The sequence below is a fragment of the Gymnoscopelus microlampas genome (genome assembly GCF_963454915.1).
Source record: "Gymnoscopelus microlampas genome assembly, chromosome: 12".
Lineage (NCBI taxonomy): Eukaryota > Metazoa > Chordata > Actinopteri > Myctophiformes > Myctophidae > Gymnoscopelus > Gymnoscopelus microlampas.
In genome coordinates this window covers 4,865,333-4,890,332 of record NC_139949.1, presented here as the reverse complement: position 1 = coordinate 4,890,332, position 25,000 = coordinate 4,865,333, and the positions used below count along the sequence as shown (strand labels likewise).

At 40.5% G+C, this 25,000-nt stretch overlaps 2 protein-coding genes across 2 annotated transcripts in view; both read right to left on the bottom strand.

Annotated features, from left to right (window-relative positions):
• The window catches only part of LOC311056716 (protein NLRC3-like), a 7,445-nt gene extending 2,924 nt beyond the window's left edge, over positions 1-4,521 (bottom strand). Inside the window, exons 1-4 of the mRNA XM_084073524.1 lie at positions 4,317-4,521; positions 1,396-3,205; positions 1,128-1,298; positions 436-609 (exon numbers count right to left, since the gene is read on the bottom strand). Coding sequence (XP_083929650.1) covers positions 436-609; positions 1,128-1,298; positions 1,396-3,205; positions 4,317-4,506 — 2,345 coding nt within the window. The 5' untranslated portion in view covers positions 4,507-4,521. The remainder of the gene's footprint in view (positions 1-435; positions 610-1,127; positions 1,299-1,395; positions 3,206-4,316) is intronic.
• A 1,533-nt stretch (positions 4,522-6,054) lies between these two features.
• LOC311056715 (uncharacterized protein) lies at positions 6,055-18,975 on the bottom strand (the record flags this gene model as incomplete). Its single annotated transcript, XM_084073523.1, has 7 exons — positions 18,871-18,975; positions 18,389-18,463; positions 16,412-16,525; positions 12,267-12,380; positions 10,914-11,027; positions 8,980-9,093; positions 6,055-6,160 (listed from the first exon to the last, which is right to left on the bottom strand). Exons 2-7 carry the CDS (start codon positions 18,412-18,414, stop codon positions 6,055-6,057), a joined length of 588 nt encoding a protein of 195 aa, XP_083929649.1. The 5' UTR covers positions 18,415-18,463; positions 18,871-18,975.
• Positions 18,976-25,000: the final 6,025 nt, after the last annotated feature.

Genomic DNA, 25,000 nt, shown 5'->3' with positions numbered 1-25,000 from the left:
CTTCACACTGGGTGTGATTTTTTGAATGCAGGGTCATTAAAATGAGTCCATATAAAAACATATGTGTTGAATTAACTGTGGAAAAAGTCATTGGTTTAAGATTTTGGAGTAATTGGACTAACAGCTATATCACAAAACTTGAAGAACAAGGCACTGGATTAATTAAGCTTGGCTGTTAGCCTGCTCCTGACCAGGCTAACTTCACAGCTAAATTGCCATGGTAACTAAGGAACGATTGCGTCAATTTTCTTCCATGAAATCTAGACATGGATAAACTTAGCCAGGGTGAGCTGGCTAAGCTAATCTGGCAAGTTAATTCAGCTTTCATGAAACTGATTCATCGCAAATCCTGGCTAAATTAAGCCAGGAAAGGTGTTAAAGCCAGGCTTAACCCCTAATTCTGCTTTCGTGAAATAGGGTCCAGGTATCTCATACCTAAGAGTGTCCAGTCTATAGTGTGGATCCTTCACAACAGCAGAGAGCATCGCTTCTCCTGATTTTCCTGGATGATTGTAGGTGAAGTTCAACTCTCTCAAATGGGAAGGGTTGGAGCGCAGAGCTGAGGTCAGAGAAGAACAGCCTTTCTCTGTGACCAGACATCCTGACAAACTACATACACACACACACACACACACACACACACACACACACACACACACACACACACACACACACACACACACACACACACACACACACACACACACACAGATCAGCCAGTTTCGTGCTCCAGAACAGTTCGTCGTGCTTGCATGGTTGTGTCCGGACACAACCATGCAAGCATGACGAACGCACACAGACCCACTCCAAGCGAGTAAATACATGCATGTGTCGTGGGAGGATCAACACCGTCTACTTTCACCCTTTCGATTTGTTATATTTAATAATATTATATTTAAATACAAATCATTTTTTATTTAGTTATGATAATCAGCTTGGCTTATTTTGGTGCCCCTCGGCACCTGGTGCCCTGCGCACAGTGTGTGTGCCTAGTTGCAGTAATACGCACGCACGCACGCACGCACGCACGCATACAGTGAGAAGTTTTACTAAAGAACATTCTGTTCCATAGAATTTAGAAACGTATTTGTTTTTATTTAAACACAGTTGAACACAGTTATACTGACTTGAGGGTCTCCAGCATGCAGTGTGGACTCCCCAGTCCCACAGCTAGCAGGGTTACGCCAGAATCCTGAAGGTCATTGTTACTCAGATCCACTTCTCTCAGACTAGAGCTGGAGCTGAGGACTGACGATAACTCCTGACAGCAACTCTCTGACAGGTTACAGCCATTCAGCCTGAAGAAGCATTAGCGATAAAGCATTTTTTATTAGATTTTCTGTTAAAGAAAGATCATATAATATTTGTAATATATCCAGTTATCAATGAACCTACAGAGCTTTATTGGATGCTTTGAGGACGGGTAGAAGCCTCAAAAGAGCTTCCTCTGAAGCAGAGTATTTCTTAAGGTCAAACACGTCCAGCTCCTTTTCTGAGGACAGCAACATGAAGACCAGAGCTGACCACTGAGCAGGAGAAAGCTTGTCTGTGGAGAGACGTCCTGATGTCAGGTACTGTTGGATGTCCTCCTCTAGAGAATGATCATTCAACTCATTCAGACATTGGAACAGATTGATGCTTCTCTCTGGAGATGGACTCTGTTTGATCTTCTCCTTGATGTATTTGACTGTTTCATGATTGGTCTGGAAGCTTTTTCCTGTCTTTATCAGCAGTCTTTGTAGGAGTGTCTGATTGGTGTCCAAAGAGAGGCCCAGCAGGAAACGGAGGAACAAGTCTAGGTGTCCATTTGGACTCTGAAAGGCCTTCTCTACAGCACTTTGGTAGAGGTGATTTAACTCAGGCTTAGGTTTGTCTCCAAATACCTTGGACAAGAAGGAGGTTGTTTGTGGTCCTGAAAGTAGGTTGACACCTTTGTTGACGAAGGAGACATAGACATAAAGAGCAGCGAGAAACTCCTGAACACTAAGATGGACAAAGCAGAACACCTTGTCCTTGTACATCCCGTACTCCTCTTTAAAGATCTGTGTAAACATTCCAGAGTACACAGAGGCATCTCTGATATCAATGCCACTCTCTCTCAGGTCTGCTTCATAGAAGATCAGGTTGCCTTTCTCTAGCTGTTCAAAGGCCAGTTTTCCCAAAGACAGAATGACCTTGGTATTTTCTGGATTCTTGTCAGAGTGTGTCTGAGCTCCATCATGATATTTCACATTCTTCTGTTTGGACTGAACCAACAAGAAGTGGAGGTACATCGCACACAGGGTCTTTGGCAGCAATTCTTTCACATCTGTTCTCAACATGTCCTCCATAACTGCTGCACTGATCCAACAGAAGACTGGGATGTGACACATGATGTGGAGGCTTTTGGATTTCTTGATGTGTGAGATGATTGGGCGTGCTTGCTTCTCATCCCCAAATCTCTTGATGAAGTACTCCTCCTTCTGTGGATCGGTGAATCCTCTCACCTCTGTCACCCTGTCAACATAATCAGTTGGGATCTGATTGGCTGCTGCAGGTCGTGTAGTTATCCAGATGCGAGCAGAGGGAAGCAGGTTACCGTTGATGAGGTTTGTCAGCAGCACGCCCATTGAGGTTGGCTTTGTGATATCAGTTAAAATCTCATTGTTCTGGAAGTCTAGATGAAGCCTCAATTCATCTAATCCATCAAGGATGAACACAACTTGGAACTCTTTTAAGCTGCAGATTAATGGTTCATTGATTGCACAAAAGAAATGATGAAGAAGTCCCACCAAGCTGTACTTCTTCTCCTTCATTAGATTCAGCTCTCGGAAAGTGAGGGGATATACGAAGTGGATATTCTGGTTGGCTTTGTCTTCTGCCCAGTCCAGACCATACTTCTGAGTCAACACTGTTTTACCAATGCCGGCCACTCCCTTTGTCATCACTGTTCTGATTGGTTCATCTTGTCCAGGTAAGAGTTCAAAAATGTCTTCAAATCTGATTGGTCTCTCTGGTCTTGCTGGTTTCCTGGATGCTGTTTCAATCTGTCTGACTTCATGTTCTTTATTGACCTCTCCACTGCCTCCCTCTGTGATGTAGAGCTCTGTGAAGATCTGATTCAGAAGTGTTGGGTTTCCCTCTTTAGCAATCCACTCCGACACATTCTTACACTTCTTCCTCAAATTAGATTTCAGTTGTTGTTGACCGACAGGAGCAAGAGTTTCTAAATGACCAAAGAATGGAAGACACCAGTGAGTATATATGTAAACGTAAGTGACCTCTCCGATAGTAATTAAAACACATTAGACTATCTCTATCGTTATTACTGTTGTTATTGTCGTCATGTTGCTGTTAGCACAGTATTGCTTTTAGCTGCATATACCTGTATGACTAGTGACAATTAAATCCTAAAGATGTTTGATTCTTGGTGTGTCTACTACACTTTTGATACAGATTAAAGTTATCCTTTCCGTATGCACGTGTGGAAGGGTATTATAAGTCCTAGTATATGTTGATTTAAAGTAACACACTATAAATCATAGTTTTTCCAGCTTATTGTGTGAATTGTTTCTAAGAATCATAGAGATCTGTATTGACATAAAAGAGATCTGTATTGACATAAAATATGTTTACATGGACCGGCAGGAAAAATCTGGGTGGGGAAGTGAATGTTCACCACTTCCCCAACACCACTGAAGTGCCCTTGAGCAAGGCACTGAACCCCAACTGCTCCAGTGGAGCTGCGTAGTGGCCAACAGTATAAGACTGTGGTTGTACTAGTCAGCTCCCAGGTTTTAATGTGTCTGTCTGTCTGTGTGTTTCTATGTGCAGGGCGTTGCTGAAAATGAGCACTTGTGCTCAGCTACTACCCTGGGTAAATAAAGAACAAAAAAAAAAAAAAAAAAAAATAGAGTTATTGACTTTACTATCATTATCTTACTATATTACTATCTTACTTCTCTCCATCATGTTAAAGGTGTAAATAAAGACTTTCTTACTGCTCTCCATCATGTTAAAGGTGTAAATAAAGACTTTCTTACTTCTCTCCATCACGTTAAAGGTGTGAATAAAGACTTTCTTACTGCTCTCCATCATGTTAAAGGTGTGAATAAAGACTTTCTTACTGCTCTCCATCACGTTAAAGGTGTGAATGAAGACTTTCTTACTGATCTCCATCATGTTAAAGGTGTGAATAAAGACTTTCTTACTGATCTCCATCATGTTAAAGGTGTGAATACAGACCTTCTTACTAATCTCCATCATGTTAAAGGTGTGAATAAAGACTTTCTTACTGATCTCCATCATGTTAAAGGTGTGAATAAATACTTTCTTACTGATCTCCAGGATGTCAGCCAGCTTCCCCTGCTTCAGACTCCTCAGGAGGTGCAGTGTGATCTTCAGAGCTCCCTCTGTGATGCTTCTCCTCTCCTCCACATCCTCACCATCCACCACCTCCCCCTCCTCCCTTTGACTCTCTAAGCATTCTGGGTAATCTGTTGTCAGAACCCTCTGGAACCTCTTCATCTCTTTCTTCACTAATGTTACCATATTCTCTTCAAGCAGCTGAAACACATAATGATAATAATAATAATAATAATAATAATAATAATAATAATAATAATAATAATAATAATAATAACTAGAAGCGTCGAAATTCAGGGCAATTGCAAAGTGTGGTAGCGCCGACGCGGGTCGCTGCCGCCAGGACTCGAGGAATACGCCGGGAGGAATACCGTTGGAGGCTGTGCCAATTACATTGTTACGTCACTCCTGCTTTTTTTCATTTTGAGAGGATTGATCCCCCCAAAAATCATGTTTTTGCATCAAACGGTTACATTTTGCGCATTTGTGGCGCCCCCTATGGATCTAAGTGGAAATGCTTTTGGGGATTCGTTGAGTAAACCACCCTCGACATGTGATTCAAATTTGGGATTGATTGGACGTTTCGTTTGTGATTTTTGGCATTCTTTGTAAAACGGGCCCCTCCCGCTAACTTTGGAAGCCAATTACGGACGAACGGTAAGGACTATCAAAATGCCGTTTGGATATATTTATTGCATGGGTCCATAGATCACGTGTACTGATTTGTGTGAGATTTGGACAAAATTTGAAGCAAAATGAGCAAAAAGTGTGTTTTGAAGAAAATTCAAAATGGCGGAAAATGTATCCTGACGCAAATGGGCGTGACCTATATGGGGAGTTGCGTCATGACCCAAGGAATCTAGGGGAAAAAAGATTTTTATTTTACGACCCACGGTTCAAGAGTTATAGGCCAAAACGTAAAGGGGACTGTTATAGCGCCACCATGAGGCTGACTGGTGTAATTATTTTTGTAATAATTTCAAACTAAATCATGAACCACCCCTCCAAATATTGAAACTCTAGCCCTTACAGTTTCTGAGATAAAAAATACTTGAATGGGAGTCTTTTCATTTTTCCATTAAAGTGGATGGGGAAATGTAATGCACTAATAAATCAATATCAATAAAACTATGTAACCAATCCCTTAGCAAAATACAAGCACACGATTCCCGGTGAAGCCGGTCATTTTGACATGGCACTAAATTGGGAAAAAGAAACTGTGGGAGGAGATGCGGGACAAAATAAAGTTTATCCGGATAGAAGAATAAAGAGTATAGAGTACTATACACTAATGATGATGATGATGATAATAATGTAATACAGATAACATTAATAATATTTTACAAGATTTTTGACAAAGAAAAGGTTTGTTGTACACTGACACACCTTAAATATGGAGTCCAGCTCTGTTTGATGTTCCTGACCACTGGGAACCTGAGATATCTGCTGGTGGTCTCTGTGGAGGACACGCACGTACGCACGCACGCACGCACGCACGCACGCACGCACGCACGCACGCACAACAACAATATTTATTTATGTCCACAAATAAATATTTATGTACATCTTGTACATGAAACATGCAGGCTTCCCTTGCAGCCTCAGCTCAGTCCAATGCTGCCGCTGCCTTTGCTGTTGTGCCCATAAGAGGCGGCCTTGGGCATTAGTCAGTGGGCCTCAGAGTTAGACCCTACCCACTTCAAGGTATCATCAGCCGAACAGCACAGATCGTCCAGCCAGTCTGGACGACCACACACCGAAGCCTGGAGAGCGACTGTCTAGCTTTCCACTAGGTTTCCTCCTGAAGCCTAGGAAGCTAAGAACCGAGCCACATGCCAGAGATGAACGTGCAAGCTCTCTCACATACTGGTCATCATTGTTCAGCATATTTAACAAATGGGAGAGCCTCGTAGCAATATATGTCCATTCAAAATTGGGAACACCCATACCACCCTCACGTTTACTGTGAAATATAATGTCACGTGTTGTGTGTGTGTGTTAAGACCATTCCATTGTCTCACTAGGTGTACAGTTTTGTCAGTCAAATCAGATAGTGATTTTCGTGGAACATGTACATTGGAGAAAAGATGTTGTACCTTGGCCAATGCTATTATTCTGACTGCCTCCAGTTTCATGATTAGAGGCAGAGGTGATGTGTGGATTGAATCAAGTCTGCTGGAGTACTCAGAAATGATTACATTGACCTGATCTCCCCACTCGCCTGCCACATTAAACGTGTGACCCAAATATGTGTAAGTCTCGTGACGTGAATATACTTTAAGGGGTTTATTGCAAATTGTGAAATCAGTTAGTGTATCTGTTGTAGAGTGATACCAGCGGTTCCCCCCGCTCCGCCTTTCATATAATACTGCACATTTGGATTATTTTACCTCTAATCCTGACCATTCCAAAAAGGAATTGGTTTTGGAGAGCATGTTCTTTATTACAGCCCCATGATGAGAGGCAATCTGGGCATCGTCTGCATACCCTTGAATAGGGTTAGGGGAAAGTATATTGGCGGGGGCACACATACAGAGCCATTTTAACCACTGATTAAGTGCTAACACAAAATGAACAGCGCTCCATGGACAGCCAGTCTTAACACCTACTTGGAGAGGGATGGGGTCTGTAAGCTATTTACCACAGATGACCTGTATGAATGAACCAGTGTACACATCTTGTGTCAACATAAACGTGCGGTCAAATCTGTATGACTTCCCCTGGTTTCCTCTAGTAGACACCTACCTTAAACATCACACAGCCCTTAAAGGGTAAGACCACTTTGGTAGAGGTTTGAGTTGTGTAGTTACCTTGCCATGATGTAACTCCAAAGGTGGACAAGAAATCAAAAATAATTGCTCCATTGATTAGAAATTGATAATTCAAAATATGCTCCTCATTGACTTACATTGTACGCTAAAACAGCTCTCAAAGTCACTCTTTTAGCCCATAAATGAACCCAATCATAGCTGATTCAGACAATATAGAGCATCACCAAACCCAGTACTGTTTGTTTTTTTTAATAAAAATGTCAACTTCCTGTTGATTTCACTATTTGAAGATCTGGATCCGGATCCGCGGATCCAGTCCAGGTTTTCTACTTATTAAAAATGGCAAAATCAACAGGAAGTTGACATTTTTATTTAAAAAAAAAACAGTACTGGGTTTGGTGATGTAATATATTGTCTGAATCAACTTTGTTTGCGTTTGTTTATGTGCTAAAAGAGTGACTTTGAGAGCTGTTTTACCTTACAATGTAAGTCAATGAGAAGCATATTTTGAATGATCAATTTCTAATCAATGGAGCAATTATTTTTTATTTCTTGCCCACCTTTGGAGTTACATCATGGCAAGGTAACTACACAACCCAAACCTCTACCAAAGTGGTCTTGCCCTTTAACTAAGATTAAACATTATCTTTATTGGTAAACTAGTCACAGTTGGTCTAACCAATCATATCCACTTGATTTATAAAGCACATTTAAAACAACAGCATTGAACCAAAATGCTGTACACTCAGTAACAAAAAAACATACTAAGGGCAAAACAATACACAATAATACCAATAATAACCAGTTACATTTAAACTAGGATGGAGTAAAGTCAAATTAACAAATTTCATAACATACTTCTAACATACAATTTAAGGTGCTTCTTAAATTGTATGTTATAAGTACTACTACTGATGATGATGATGATGATGATGATGACGACGATGATGATGATGATGATGATGATGCATATGGTTCCCAGTATTTGGGGATTTTTGTCACTTTATGTTTGCTCATATGGTGAAATGTGTCCTCTGAATTTAACCTATCCTAATATCAGAAGCAGGACGCTACAGAGGCAGCGCCTGGGAAGCAGTTATGATTTTCTCAGTGACATAGACAGTGACCTTTTGACACATAAACCAGGCTTCTCTACCCATCCAGCTATGGCCAGCCCTCATTAAACTTTATGATTATATGAGTAGTTTAGACATGTTGTTCCTTATCAAAGTGTAAAAATATAAGGCTGCTAGGTCAGGTGGTTTTATTGTGTCTATTAAAAGTTGTACATTAACTATTATTATAATCTACAGTACATCTCATACCACTCATAGACTCTAAGCTGGTTTCTGCCCTGGCTGCTCCAGAACTGGACAGTAGCAGCCTTTACTATGTTTCATCCGTTTCAATTAAAAAAGGCCTCCAGATCATTAAGGCCGCCCCTGGTACTGGACAGCTACTAATCTTTACCCAATACATTTAGGATGGGTTTGAATGTAAACGAATAACTAAAGCATCTTTGTTATAGATGTCTCTGCTATGACACAGCACTGTACAGAGGTCAACAAACTACTGGACATGAACTGAACTTATGCTAAGTCATCAAAAACCTGAACAACAACGGCAGACACTTTCACATCCAGCTGAACGACCAGAGGAAACAAGGTAGCATACTGGTCCCCCTCCTTTTCATCATATACTGTACACACATGACACATGATGGAAGAATGAACATTGAATTAAGCATGAGTTAAGCTTTTTCTAGATGTGTATTCCACCCCTGATTCACACACAGAGACAACAGACTCATTTAAGATGTTGAACTAATTATAATAAAGACATTGTGATAGTTTTACATTCTGACCTCTGATCAGTAGAGTGGTGTCCATCTTTGAAGTTAATACGTCCTCCCTTGGAGTGGTCACTCTTCATGGAGACACAGCTGGGTTCAGGAGACTCTGCTCTCTGCTGATCAACCCTGACAGGAAGATAAGGAACTGTTAAATGTTTAGAATGGTCACTGGAGGATTTTAAAGTTTTCTGAAATAAAAAGGCCTGACCCTCCTGATGACATAAATATATTTTTACCCACCCCGTGATTTTTATTTTTAAGGCACATATTTATTTTGTGTGTGTGTGTGTGTGTGTGTGTGTGTGTGTGTGTGTGTGTGCGCGTGTGTGCGTGTGCGTGTGCGTGTGTGTGTGTGTGTGTGTGTGTGTGTGTGTGTGTGTGTGTGTGTGTGAGCGTGCAACCACACGCACCTGAACCAGGCCTCTCTCCCCATCCAGCTATGTCTACCCCTCGTTAAACTTTATGATTATACAGTATGAACAGTTTCAATATGTTCCGTATCAAAGTGTAACAACATCAGGATGATAGCAGACCAACACAACACAATGACAATCAGAGACATTAGAGGTCAGGTGGTTTTATTGTGTCTATCAAATATTGAACATTAACTATTATTATAATCTACAGTACGTCTCATACCACTCATAGACTCTAAGCTGGTTTCTGCCCTGGCCGCTCCAGTACTGGACAGTAGCAGCCTTTACTATGTTTCATCCGTTTCAATTAAAAGAGGCCTCCAGATCATTAAGGCCGCCCCTGGTACTGGACAGCTACTAATCTTTACCCAACATATTGAGGATGGTTTGGATGTAAACTAATAACTAAAGCAGCCTTTTATAGATGTCTCTGCTGCCTATGACACAGCACTGTACAGAGGTCAACAAACTACTGGACATGAACTGAACTTATGCTAAGTCATCAAACACCTGAACAACAACAACAGACACTTACGCCCAGCTGAACGACCAGATTTCCACCGCCTTCTTTTAAGGACGGTAGCCATGTTGTCCTCTTAGCCTGTGTAAACAGGAAAACATGGCTACCATCCTTATAAGAAGGCGGTGGAAATGGATAGGACATGTAATCCGTAGAGAGCAGGACAACATCACCCAAACTGCCCTCCACTGGACACCAGACGGTAAACGTAAGAGAGGTCGACCCAAGAACACCTGGCGTAGGACAGACTCATTTATGATGCTGAACTAATTATAACTAGAAAAAGTGCTCCTCGGAGCACAGGTCTCCGCCAGGTCAGGTACGTTATTCTGGCCTCCTGGTGGCGCTATAATAGGCCAATGTGAAAAGGGTGTCAATTATTCTTCGGTCTTTCACGGCAATCAGACACAGCATTCATGATTTGAGGCATTTTGTTCCAAAAATGTGTTTTGCTAAATTAGACCTGCTGGTGGCGCTATAACAGGCCAATGTGAAAAAGGTGTCATTTCTTCCTTGGCCTAGTGGCAATGTGCGTGTGAAATTTCACGGAAATTGCAAGCTGCGTTCATGGTTTGAAGCAGTTTGTTCAAAACGGACCAATCCTGCAAACTTTGGATGGCAACCCTAACCAATGAGGATGGAATATGGGAAATCGGACAGATCAGGGTTGATCACATGACTATAGAGATACGGTGTATCGATTTGCATGACGTTTGGTTAAAAACTGTAGGAGTAATGTGAAAAAATGGGTTTTGCACAAATCGGCCTCCTGGTGGCGCTATAACAGGCCCATGTGAAAAATTTGAGGCAGAAGTTCTGAATTGGCATCCAGGGAGTGTGTGTGCACAGTTTCACAGCGACCGGGCCAACGGTGCCGGAGATTTGGTGGTAACACACGGACAGGACGGACGGACACACACACGGACGGACGGAAGGTAAAACATACTCTCTCGCCAAGCCTTCGGCCTGGCGGAGACAATAAAGACATTTTGATAGTTTTACAGTCTGACCTCTGATCAGTAGAGTGGTGTCCATCTTTGAAGTCAATCCATCCTCCCTTGGAGTGGTCACTCTTCATGGAGACACAGATGGGTTCAGGAGACTCTGCTCTCTGCTGATCAACCCTGACAGGAAGATAAGGAACTGTTCAATGTTTAGAATGCTCACTGGAGGATTTTAAAGTTTTCTGAAATAAAAAAGGCCTGACCCTCCTGATGACATAAATATATTTTTCCTTGACCCACCCCGTGATTTTTACTTTTAAGGCACATATTTATTTTGTGTGTGTGTGTGTGTGTGTGTGTGTGTGTGTGTGTGTGTGTGTGTGTGTGTGTGTGTGTGTGTGTGTGTGTGTGTGTGTGTCTGTCTGTCTGTCTGTCTGTCTGTCTGTCTGTCTGTCTGTCTGTCTGTCTGTCTGTCTGTCTGTCTGTCTGTCTGTCTGTCTGTCTGTCTGTCTGTCTGTGTGTGTGTGTGTGTGTGTGTGTGTGTGTGTGTGTGTGTGTGTGTGTGTGTGTGAGCACGCACCCACATGCACATGAACCAGGCCTCTCTCCCCATCCAGCTATGTCTACCCCTCGTTAAACTTTATGATTATACAGTATGAACAGTTTCAATATGTTCCGTATCAAAGTGTAATAACATCAGGATGATAGCAGACCAACACAACACAACGACAATCAGAGACATTAGAGGTCAGGTGGTTTTATTGTGTCTATCAAATATTGAACATTAACTATTATTATAATCTACAGTACGTCTCATACCACTCATAGACTCTAAGCTGGTTTCTGCCCTGGCCGCTCCAGTACTGGAGTAGCAGCCTTTACTATGTTTCATCCGTTTCAATTAAAAGAGGCCTCCAGATCATTAAGGCCGCCCCTGGTACTGGACAGCTACTAATCTTTACCCAACATATTGAGGATGGTTTGGATGTAAACTAATAACTAAAGCAGCCTTTTATAGATGTCTCTGCTGCCTATGACACAGCACTGTACAGAGGTCAACAAACTACTGGACATGAACTGAACTTATGCTAAGTCATCAAACACCTGAACAACAACAACAGACACTTACGTCCAGCTGAACGACCAGATTTCCACCGCCTTCTTTTAAGGACGGTAGCCATGTTGTCCTCTTAGCCTGTGTAAACAGGACAACATGGCTACCATCCTTATAAGAAGGCGGTTGAAATGGAGGACATGTAATCCGTAGAGAGCGGGACAACATCACCCAAACTGCCCTCCACTGGACACCAGACGGTAAACGTAAGAGAGGCCGACCCAAGAACACCTGGCGTAGGACAGACTAATTTATGATGCTGAACTAATTATAATAAAGACATTTTGATAGTTTTACAGTCTGACCTCTGATCAGTAGAGTGGTGTCCATCTTTGAAGTCAATCCATCCTCCCTTGGAGTGGTCACTCTTCATGGAGACACAGCTGGGTTCAGGAGACTCTGCTCTCTGCTGATCAACCCTGACAGGAAGATAAGGAACCGTTCAGTGTTTAGAATGGTCACTGGAGGATTTTAAAGTTATTTGAAATAAAAAGGCCTGACCCTCCTGGTTACATAAATATATTGTTCTTGACTCATCACAAGTGAGGTATTCTTTTTGTTTTAAGGCACATATTTATCTGTGTGTGTGCGTGTGTGCTGCGTGCGTGCCTGCGTGCCTGCGTGCCTGCGTGCGCATCCAGATGGAAATTATTTGAGTTACTCCACTGTGCCCTCTACACATCTGGTCAAAGGTCATGTATATTGACCAGATCTGTAGAGGTCAGAGTGGAGTAAATAAAATAATTTCCATCTGCTGACAGGCTAGGAGACCCAGTGCGCAAAATGACCATAGCGATTTATATCATTTTCAATAAATAAGCATAAACAAACTACTTGAACAATGTTGGTGTAACTCATAGACTGTATAAATGAGATGGACAAACCCCCTCCGCTGCTTTCTACAGACCGAAAATGAATCCTTTGCTGCAGACTGTGGCTCCACCATCTTTCACTACGCGTCAGAATGAGTTCAGACCATTATTGGTTGGGTAACTTGTCAATCAAGAGCGGGGGGGCGGGGAATGAATGCTATTGGTTGTGTAGCGTGTCAATCAAATCATCCCGCCCCTCCTAGAGAATAGCCTACTTTATCGTCAATTTTATAATAAATAGAACCATAATTTAGCAAAACGCATATCCTGATGATTGAAAGGAGACTTTAAACTAGCGACTGGAAGCATATAGAATTTATGACAATTTTTATTACAGTAAGAAAATCGAGTCTGAAAGTTGGTAAAAACCCATCGGCTTGCGTTAAAATAAATTCTTTCTGAACTCACAGGTCGGCACGGGTGAAACAGCGCCTCTCGCTGGACATTTACTAAACATCCGGGTTGGCCTCATAGTAAATATCTCAGCCTTGCCCCTTGGTGTAACTAAGAGATTTGGGTGGGGATATATATTTGATATGCCCAGATTTACAAATAAAATACATTTTCAAGTCAAATCTATTTCCTGGTTTAGTGGTGCGGGGAGGGGAGAGTGGACTACTAGGCAGGGAGACGAAATGCTTCTCTGTGGTGGGAGGAGCCTTAGGGACAGTCAGTACAGTATATAAGAGTTACATTATAAACTATAAAATATACCCATCAAAACATTAGCCTATTTTCACCTCAGATTTACCTTTTATTTATGTCACGCCACTATACGTTGTTATACCTTTCAATCCGGATGCCACCTCTGTGTCTCATTAGTTGTTGCTATAATATAGTAACATCATTTTTTATTTTTTATTTTTAGTAAGAATTTGAACGTTTTCAGAAAACTATGGTTAGGTTTTAGAAGCCGTTTTTAGAATCGGCCTCAGGTCTAAATGGGTTAAACATGTTCCGTATCAAAGTGTAACAACATCAGGATGATAGCAGACCAACACAACACAATGACAATCAGAGACATTAGAGGTCAGGTGGTTTTATTGTCTATTAAATATTGAACATTAACTATTATTACAATCTACAGTACGTCTCATACCACTCATAGACTCCAAGCTGGTTTCTGCCCTGGCCGCTCGAATACTGGACAGTAGCTCCTTTACTATGTTTCATCCATTTCAATTGAAACGGACCTCCACCCTCAGGGGGGCCTTCGACTGACCGTCAGTAGACAATGTACACTAACGTTACCACTTGAACTGAAAAGCTCTGACGGAACTGTGCAATGATCATCATTCATCACAAATGATTTAATCAACTTTATCCAACAACCTGTGAGTTAAAGCCTCTTTAGTGCCTGAACAGGTCAGCTGAGCAACGTTATAAATATAAAGGATACAGCATTGTCATATTTAAAAGCACATCATCATTATTCACATAGCTTAACTGATTAGGCTACTCTTTTCTAGTCTATCTCTATCCCTATATCTCTATCCCTCTATCCCTCTATCTCTATCCCTCAGTTGAAAGCCTGTATCAACATAATAATGTCATAAAGGGGATGTGCCGTTGTGATGATTATTTTCCATTCTAAATGATAGCATTTAGCTTCAGAGTATTGCTTGTTGAAACGTCAGGCTCTGTCACAGACTCACAGAGTCAGACTTTCGGAGAATCTCCGGTGGTGATGTGTTTTGGTGTACCGTAAATCCTCTAATAGTGACCCAGGCTTTTATTTGTTTCAACTGTAGCGGGAACCAGGTTTTTATTGAAAGGAGGCATGTATAAGAGAGAGGCCTATATTTATATTTTTCAAACGGATCAGAATGAATGAATCAACATTTTGTGTCAGAAAATGTACTGGGTTCATTTATTTAAATCAAGTACTGTATGAAATAAACAGTGCCGTTACAGCTGCTCACTGGTCATTTTAACTTTTTCAAAGTGAAATCCAGTAACTTTACCAGAGTAAAATAGTGCAACCACAATACTGGTATAAAGGTAAGAAACAAAACAATTCTGAAGTAGGCTTACTCTCTTGGTAAACATTAACCAAGAGGTTAATGTTTTTTTTAATGGTTAAAGTACTATATTTGATAGTAATCATTGCTACAGAGTGTCTGTTTGGTCACAGGGGTCTCTCCAGCTCTTTAGTAAACAGAATCTATATATATATATACAATTTGAATCCTGCACCATGTCGGTTGTCTGTAACGTTGTATGTAGCCAGTGTGACGTAATCTGACATCACGCCAGTGTGACGTAATCTGACATCACGATGAGACGGTATATGACATCACATCCTACCTATAAATTCTAGGATGTCGTCAGATCGCACCAGTTCGACGGCTTCCATAGTGGGTTTTGGTCATTGGAGAGGTGATGCACGTCACCTCTTTCTGAAGTGGGTACTTTCAAAGCCTGCCGTGGATTTAGGAGAGCACAAAACTCTCTCTCACACTGTGAGGTGCCTGTAAGGTGGCACTGCAAAGTGAACGACGCGTCACGCTAGACGTTAGACGCTAGACGTTCGGGCCGCTACGCGGCCCGAACGTTTTAAGCCAATCAGGAGAGAGCACTGAAAATGCATTTTCTGTTTAATAAAGAGCTGGAGAGACATGGGACACTCCTTATAGACGGGTTTCCTGTTAGTAAACATGAGGGGATATGACCGCGCAGAGGAGGGGTAAGCCTATAGAGGGCGTCATTGCCCGCAGCAGCTCTGGTCAAATATCCATTCATAAAATAAATGATCTTCACCGGGTTTAATGAAAGTAGATTAAATTATGCAGTTTGTAATACCTTGTTTACTCAATAAAAACGATTTGTCGGAAGTTGGATCTGTTTGTATATAATAGCAGCATTATGCCTATTATAGCAGAATCTAACTCCCGAACACAACAACAGAGTGAACGGCGCAACAATTCGTTTCCCCCGAGCATGCGCAGATTGCGCATTCTGCTCTGTGATGACGTCGCGCGGAAATCCGTTTATATGGACAGGACACTCTATAGTAACGAGCACCATCAGAACATAGAACCATTTTGCAATTATTTGAATAATTGCAAATCACTTACCCTACCTTTAACTATTATTATAATCTACAGTACGTCTCATACCACTCATAGACTCCAAACTGACCAAACATCAAGCTGGTTTCTGCCTCCAGAACTGGACAGCTAATAATCTTTACCCAACACATTGAGGATGGTTTGAATGTAAACTAATAACTAAAGCATCTTTTTATGTCTCTGCTGCCTATGACACAGCACTGTACAGAGGTCAACAAACTACTGGACATGAACTAACTTATGCTAAGTCATCAAAAACCTGAACAACAACAGCAGACACTTTTACGTCCAGCTGAACGACCAGAGGAGACAAGGTAGCATACTGGGCCCCTCCTTTTCATCATATACACACATGACACATGATGGAAGAATGAACATTGAATTAAACATGAATTCAGCTTGTTCTAGATGTGTATTCCACCCCTGATTCACACACAGACACAACAGACTCATTTAAGATGCTGAACTAATTATAATAAAGACATTGTGATAGTTTTACATTCTGACCTCTGATCAGTAGAGTGGTGTCCATCTTTGAAGTTAATACGTCCTCCCAAGGAGTGGTCACTCTTCATGGAGACACAGCTGGGTTCAGGAGACTCTGCTCTCTGCTGATCAACCCTGTCACCATGACAACAAACATCAAACATTTATTTTGAAAACATTACATGTATTCATCAACTACTCACACTAGTTGCTATACATCTATATACTAAATCACTTATTTTTAAAATAGGTATACAATATGTACGTTGTTAAATGAGCATTTCATAATATAGATCAGTGATTCTCAACATTTTTATGTCAAACACCCAAAATTAAAATGAATTAGGCTCAGGACCCTTATCTGAAAATATGTTGTGTCAAGGACCCCCAAAAGAGAACATTTGTTTTCAAACTGTGATTTGAACACAACTAGCCTAACAAATTCCAAATTTTGCACAATTTTGTCGGGATGTTTTACCCCGAAAATATCAGTACAAGCTCACAATGCACTGTTGTGTGACACGATGTAAGATTGTAGATCGGCTATTTTCGAAAATACAAAGTAAACGACTCAGGGGTCTGCCATGAAAATAGTCACACCCACTAAACTAAAGTGCACACATATGGGGCACTGCAGCAGTGTTTAACACTTCAAATGGACATAACTCGGTGACCATTGCTCTGATCAGAGGGCTGGATTTGAAGGCTGCGTAGCGTCCGTGAAAATCTAATATGAAATAATTGTCTTTGAGTAAAGGAGTAAAAAGCTGCAAGACAATAAAACATGTTTTTTTTAGGACAACGGTGACAGACACTTTGACCACAATGGAAACAGGGCTTAACCTTTGACTGTACTACATGTACTGTTAATAATTGTCTTAACACAAGACCGGGAAAGTATCTGTCATTTTAGATTTTAACCACTTTAACCATTATCTTATACTTTGGCTATTCAAAAATAGCAGATCTACAAGCTCATAGCACGGCACTGAGTGCCGCACTATGAGCTTGTAGATCTGATATTTTTTGAAAAATCATGAACATTTTGTGCAAATCTGTAAATATATATTCTTCAAAGCGAACATTTGTAACTTAAACAAAGTTGGGGGATTCTACAAATGTGTCCTAACAGTTTTTGAAAACATTTATGTTGACATAATCGGTGGTTCTCAAACTTTTTCATGTCAAGGACCCCCAAAATGAAATGTATTTGGCCGTGGACACCCATCTCAAAATATGTTGTTCCCCCAGAAGCAAAGATTTTAGTAAAAAATTGTCGGTTTAAAAAATATATATATATATTCAAAGATTTGCAAAATATTTGCACGATTTTTCAAAAATAGCATTTTATAAAATCAGATAGATCTACAAGCTCATAGTGCGGCACTATAGCTATGAGCTTGTAGATCTGCTATTTTTGAATAGCCAAATTATAAAATAATGGTTAAAGTGGTTACAATGATGCGTTCCGGTCGTAATGGGTTAATAAAGTATTTAAGCAAAATCGTGGCAAAAAGTTAAAAGGCATAATTTGTAGCACATACTTGTTTTTTTTAATAACCTTATATAATTCATGGTTCTCAAAGTGGGGTATGGGGGGGGGGGGGATGATAGCAGATCTACAAGTTCACAGCGCCTCACACTGCGGCTCGTTATGAGCTTGTATATCAGCTATCTTCATCGCGCAACACCGGCACACTAATAAGTATATCAAGCTCTCAATAGACAATATTTCATATCAAGCTTTTTTTTCTCCACTGCATGTACACCTAACATGTTCATGAATTTGATGCAGTTAAGAAATATGAAACATATTTTGACATATTGAACAATATCACCAGGTTCTTAAATTTGGGTCCAAGACATTTAAAAATGTTAATTTATACAATGTAATTTAAAACATTTATTTATTTATTTAAAAAATGTAATTTAAAAAATGTAATTTAAAAAATGTAACTTTAAAAATGTAAACATAAATGTAAGGAGTTGAGAACTCACCCTATAGTTGGTTGACCAGGATCCATGCTGCTTACTGTGTTCTTGTACTTTGTAATTCACTCTGGATAACAGCGTCTGAAAAACATTTTGTTTTAGGGGTCCAGCAGTTAATTGAAATAATCTGTTCAATAACAAAAATGGTTTATCAGTCATTTAATAAAATAATCAATTATCAATCTATACCAATGTGGGGCATGTCATTATAGGCAAAAGTTCTGTCTGGAAATAGCCCTCTATAAGATCACAACGCATCACATCACCATGCGCTGTGAGCTTGCAGAGCAGATATTTTCACTATTATTGTACAACACTGTGGTGCGATGAGGTATAAAATAACGTTTGCGTGCTTAATCGGTGGTTAAAAAAAAATATTCAGCAATTATTTGATTAATGGACAAATGGATAGAACAATCACTAAGAAAACAATGGTTAGTTTCAGCTCTAGTACAGTATGCTGTTATGTAAATATTTATTTACAGTACCTGTCCATGATGTCAGTAATGTGGCACCAAGCTGAATGTTTGCTTCTCTGTCCTTTAACACACAGAGTGAGAGAGAGAGAGAGAGAGAGAGAGAGAGAGAGAGAGAGAGAGAGAGAGAGAGAGAGAGAGAGAGAGAGAGAGAGAGAGAGAGAGAGGGGGGGGGAGAGAGAAAGGGGGGGAGAGAGAGAGAGAGGGAGAGGGAGAGAGGGGGGAGAGAGAGAGAGAGAGAGAGAGAGAGAGGGAGTGTAATCTAAGTAGAGTAATGTTTACACCTTTATGATGGTGTGATGTATTGTGTGATAACTGATCTGCTACACAGAATGTTCAAAGTTCAAGTTCACTCTCTCTTCATCTATGAGGAGTTAACCCTCAACCTTCCACCTGAAACTTTACAAAACTAATGCATTTCTGTGATGTTTTTTTTTTTTTAGGGGGGGATACCCTTATATTATAGCCCTATACACCCCTGAAGGGGGAGGTACATCATTAATAAACAATCCTTACAAAAGCAGATCTACAAACTTGCGAAAAGACTTTTTGAAATCGTCTATATCAGGGGTGATCAACTGTGATGATGTAGAGGGCCACTATATTTCCACACTCAGGGAAATACACATTGCATATCTCTGCTGTCCAACTCCAAAAAGCTCATTTTTCAGGAAATGAAAAAACAAGAAAGAAATGACATCAAGAATGATGTCATGGTGGACAGAGAGAATCAGAATCAGAATCAGGTTTATTGTCACATCACAGGTTTACAAGGTAAAAAAGTGGGTGAAATTCATTTTTGTACATCATTCCCATCGCAACGTTAATTTCCATAGAAAGAAGAGTGGGGAGAGAGAAGAAGAAGAGGGGTGGGGGGCAAGTGGGAAGGAGATCAAACAGGAAAACAATAGAAGGCCAAACAAGTTTTGGCCTTCTATTCTAACAAGAGTTGGCAGTGGCTGGTTACTTGTAGGATGCGGGTTTGTGAGGGTGTGTGATTTCTGCTATGTAGGTGATTGATGTGTTTGGCATTGGTAGTTATAACATAGTATATTATGCATATGTTATATATTATACATTTATTATATTGTCGCTGTCCAGCAGGAACCAGCTAACTAAAAAGATGAGTGTTTTGGCAACACAGTCTAGAGATATATTAAATTAATTATTGTAATAAAATGTTAGATTATAATTTTATATATTATAATAATATGTATTATAATGTATATATTATAATATAATAAATATTGTATTAATGATGTAATCTATTATATTGTTATATATTTTTAAATATAATAATATATTATTATAATGTTTTATGATATTGTATATATATATGATATAACATCAATTAGATCATATGCATATAATATATATATAAATAATGTTATTAGATATAAATATAAAAATATGTATATATATTTATATACATTTATATATGTTTTTTTAAATATATAAATATACAAATGAGCCATAAATGAGCCAGTCTTTTGAACGGCTCTGTAAAAGGAACGAATTCCTTGAAAGAGCCATACATCCCATCTCTATTGTGCTGGTGATGTACGTGGAATGTGAATACTGATTAAGTGTAACATATCTATTGGTAAACAGACGTGTGAACTACTTCGAAACTTCCATATGCTGTGATTAGCACCACTTCAATAGCACAGAAAGGCATCACCTTGAAGCACCATTACTACCTGAAAAGCTGTTTGAACAGCTATTTTAGTTTACTAAATTATGTATAGGCGATATATTTTGGCAGTGGTGGAAAAAGTACTCAAAGTGGTAACTTAAGTTAAGTACCAATATTGCAATATGGAAATACTCTGTTACAAGTTTAAATCCATACAACTTAGCAAGACACATTTTTGGAACAAAATGCCTCAAATTATGAATGAAGTGTCCGTTTGCCGTAAAAGGCCTAAGAAGAAATGCCACCCTTTTCACATTGGCCTATTATAGCGCCACCAGGAGGCCATAATAACCTACCTGACCTGGTGGAGACCTGTGCTCCGAGGAGCACTTTTTCTAGTTCTTAATATTATTACTAGTGGTGGTGGTAGTAGAAAATAGCAGATCTACAAGCTATCAACATAAATATAAAATGAGCCATAAATGATATGCCAAATATCAACAACGTTTTAGAAACAGGGGCAAAGCCCAACCACCAGTCTTTACAAGTACCTTCACAGAAAAACAAGGGCATGTCACTTATAATTAGAGAACATGGCAACACTGAGCATGGGAGAGGTATCAAAGAAATCTGTCATTTACTCCTAAATGTATTCAAATATTCTGTATTGGGCCCTAAATGTACTGTAATTGAGGGGGGGGGGGGGTATTATATGTATTTAGCCCCTCATTTGTAATGGAAATGTATGCTGTTAGGGACTGTTTGTTATTTAGTTGGGGGGGGGGGGGGGGGGGTCCAGATGTAATGTATTTCTTTTTATTTCCTTGCCCCCTCCCCCCCGACCTCCAAATACTTGTCTGTACCCCCCGCCCCGAGTGACTGGAGGAAAATGCATGCCCCCCCCCCACCCAATAAACCATATTTTTTTATATTGACACCAACAATAGGAGTAGAACATAAAATGAATGCTGATCTTTTCTGAAGTTATTATAGGCAAATTTAGCGCCCTATTTCACGTCGGGGTCCATTTGGTTCCATATGTGTCCTCTTGAGGTTACAGAAACAGCCTAAACGAAAGAAAGTCTGCAACACAGTTTTATACAAGCCTATGTAGTCTGGGGGTCCCTGCTTGATCTCTCTCTCAGCTAAGGGGTCCTTGACCTGAAAAACGTTGAAGACCCTGGACCTGGGTCCTGGATTGTATCATTATATACATTTAATCCAGTATGCTATTTTTATTTATTTATTATGTTTTATGTTTTAAAAACATAGCAGACCTACAAGCTCACAATGCGTCGCATCCACGACGCGTTGTCAGCTTGTAGGTCTGCTATTGTAACTGCGGTCACGCTGGCCGCTCTTCAGAGAGACCGCAGTCTATTTTAGGAATCAAGTAAGCTATAGCCCTTCTGTCGGCAGCAGACAAATAGCTACATTAACAGTGAAAAGTTGTGAAGCAGAATTTGTTTTAAACGCAAGCAGTACACCCAGAAACGCCATTGTGGTATGTGTGTGTCAGTGTGTGTGTCTGTGTGTGTGTGTGTGTGTGTGTGTGTGTGTGTGTGTGTGTGTGTGTGTGTGTGTGTGTGTGTGTGTGTGTGTGTGGGGGGGGGGGTTCTCAATCGCGAAGGAGAGCGGTCCGAACGGAACCGACAAAACATTCTAAAATACTGGACCCGGCCCGAAACGGGACCGAGAAAAACTGGACCCGTTCCGAAACGAACCGAGGTTAATCCAAATGTACTACACCCGGTCTGACCGGGTCTCGTACCCAACTGGAGTAACCCACCATCAATCTAGTGGTTACCATTTGCGCCTGGCAATCTCTGCTTCTCACCCATTGACTTGCATGTTAAATGATGGCTTTTTCCCTTAAAAATAATCGATCATTTCAGGAGCAAGAGCTTCAAAATCTTTTCTAAATCTAGTCAACAAGGCCTGCAGTAGGCTATGCACTGGACAAATGTGCATGACATTATTTCAATAAACTAAAAACATGGGAAATGTTAAGAGGGAGTAATGGATACACAACGGTCGACTGTCACGACCGTCATGGATGAACTTCAACCTGGTGTTTACACGTTCTCCATTTATGGCCCGTACATCTACATAAACGTTCATATTTCAAATATAAAGTGCTTATCCCATGGCGACGGATGTTACATGTATACGGACTCTCAAGTACCTGTATCATTCGTATTGTTCAATAAAAAGCATTTTAATCTGATCGGTGGCCATTTTCTCCACATGCTTTCAGCTGAGTGACCCTTTCGGTTGGTAGGTGTATTGCCCTCCGATACATTATGAAAAAATGGCCACTGATCGGATTAAAATGCTTTTCATTGAACAATACAGAATATACGGGTACTTTTGAGAGTCCCGTGCATAATTGTAACATCCGTGGCCATGGGATAAGCACTTTATATTTGAAATCTGAACGTTTATATAGATGTACGGACCGTAAATGGAGAAAGTGCAAACACCAGGTTGAAGGTGATCCTTGACTGTAACAGGAATTTTCATGTACCACAGGCTACAGACTGCAGTAGCAGACGCAGTTAATAAATAGACAAACAAATTAATTAATTACTTAAACGTGCGGAATCCGAAACAGGCAGCGCTGTGATTCGGAATTTTGTTACGATTAGTTAGATTATGTTAGTGATTAGTAGCCTATTATTAACACCACCTGGGCGAGTGAGTCGACTCGTGTAACTTTCCTGACGACAGAAACACACACACGCTGTTAAGAGAGAGAGAAAGAAAGAGCGAGCGAGAGAGAGAGCTTCCAAAGCCGAGCACAGCGCGTCTCCGCAACACAGACTGGTGTAAAGTCAGTGTTGTGTTCTAGTTTTTTTCGGAAGGTATACGCCACGATACGATGCGTACATTTACTCGAGTACTGTACTTAAGTACAATTCACAGTCACTTTTCACCTCGCTGTATATATACATACTATATTGAGAACTTTCAGCCATGTGTGTGTGTGTGTGTGTGTGTGTGTGTGTGTGTGTGTGTGTGTGTGTGTGTGTGTGTGTGTGTGTGTGGAAAGGGGTGGGACTAGGCCGTAGTTGTTACACAGAGCTCTGCTGAGCTCTGCTTCTCTCAGTGTCTGCAACTCAAATGGCCATTCTGTGTGTGTGGAATGTCTGATGTTGAATTGGGGGCGTGCACTCGGCAATAACCTTTATAGGTGGGCGGGGCTAAGAGGAAATTCCTGGCATAACTTGAAGGACGACCTAGTAGGACAGATTCTCTGTCCAAAAATATATATATAAGTTTTTCAGGAAATTAAGAAAATCTTATATTTTTAAAAGAAAGCAATACGGCCTCATCAAAGGTGGTATAGTGACTTTATATATTGTCAGATACTTGCATGTGTCATTATCACCATTTTACCCAAATCCAGCGCAAGTGGAGTTAGGAGTTTTGTACGAACAGAAATCCAGCTGAAGTGGAGTTAGGAGTCCTAACAGCTGACAATAGCTCCAATCACTGCTGAGGGAGAGGTTTCAAATGGGACTAAATTCCCAAAAGCTAACAATGGATCTCCAAGCTCACAATGCATCACAACGTGTGAATTACTGCCCTGATGCTTCATGACACTTATTATAGGCCTACAATAATAAACAGGACTTTAAATACTACAATAACTTCTGCAAAGAGGGGTTCACAGAGTTAGAGTTTCAGTAGAACTAGCGCAACAAAAATGCTATGAACTCCTTTCTTCAGAGCTGCCAAGTCTCACTCTTTGAGAGTGAGAATCACGCAATTAATCTCTTCACACGCCTCACGCCACACTTGCCATTTCACACGCTTTTTTCCCCCTCTCACAGCAAAAAAAAACAAAAAACAGCAACCTGGCGGAAAACAAAACGCTCTTCCTAAAACACACTGCCACATTTTTTTTCGGGCACCATGGCCGCCGGATTAGACCAGGGGCGAGGGTGTTTTAGGACGACGGTTCCATTTGGGGAGGTGCGCTGCGCGATGGGATGGACTGTGGCCATGGTTCACATGACGCTCGTCTGTCACAAGCATCATGGAACCGAAAGTTCCTGGTTTTAGATTTTTTGACATTTACAACTCTCACATGTACATAAACATTCAGATTTCAAATATAAAGTGCTTACCCACGAGCCACGGATGTTACAAGTTGATCCGACCGCGATAAGTACCCGCATCTCCCGTATTGTTCAATAAAAAGCATTTTAATCTCATCGCCGACCATTATCTTCGATTTTTTCCCGATGCTTTCAACTATGCGACACTAATGGTTGGGAGGTGTATTGCACTCTGATACATTACAAAAAAACAATAGAAAATGGCTGGCGCTCGGATTAAAATATGCTTTTTTTTTTAGAGTTGTAAATATCAAAAAATCTAAAACCAAGGATGGACTGGAGAAAAGAAGGATCCTCCATCGCTTCCTTTTTGCTTGATATTGTTTGATGCGAAACAATCATCATGACTGATACACATGAAAGAAGACCCTTCACAGCTAAT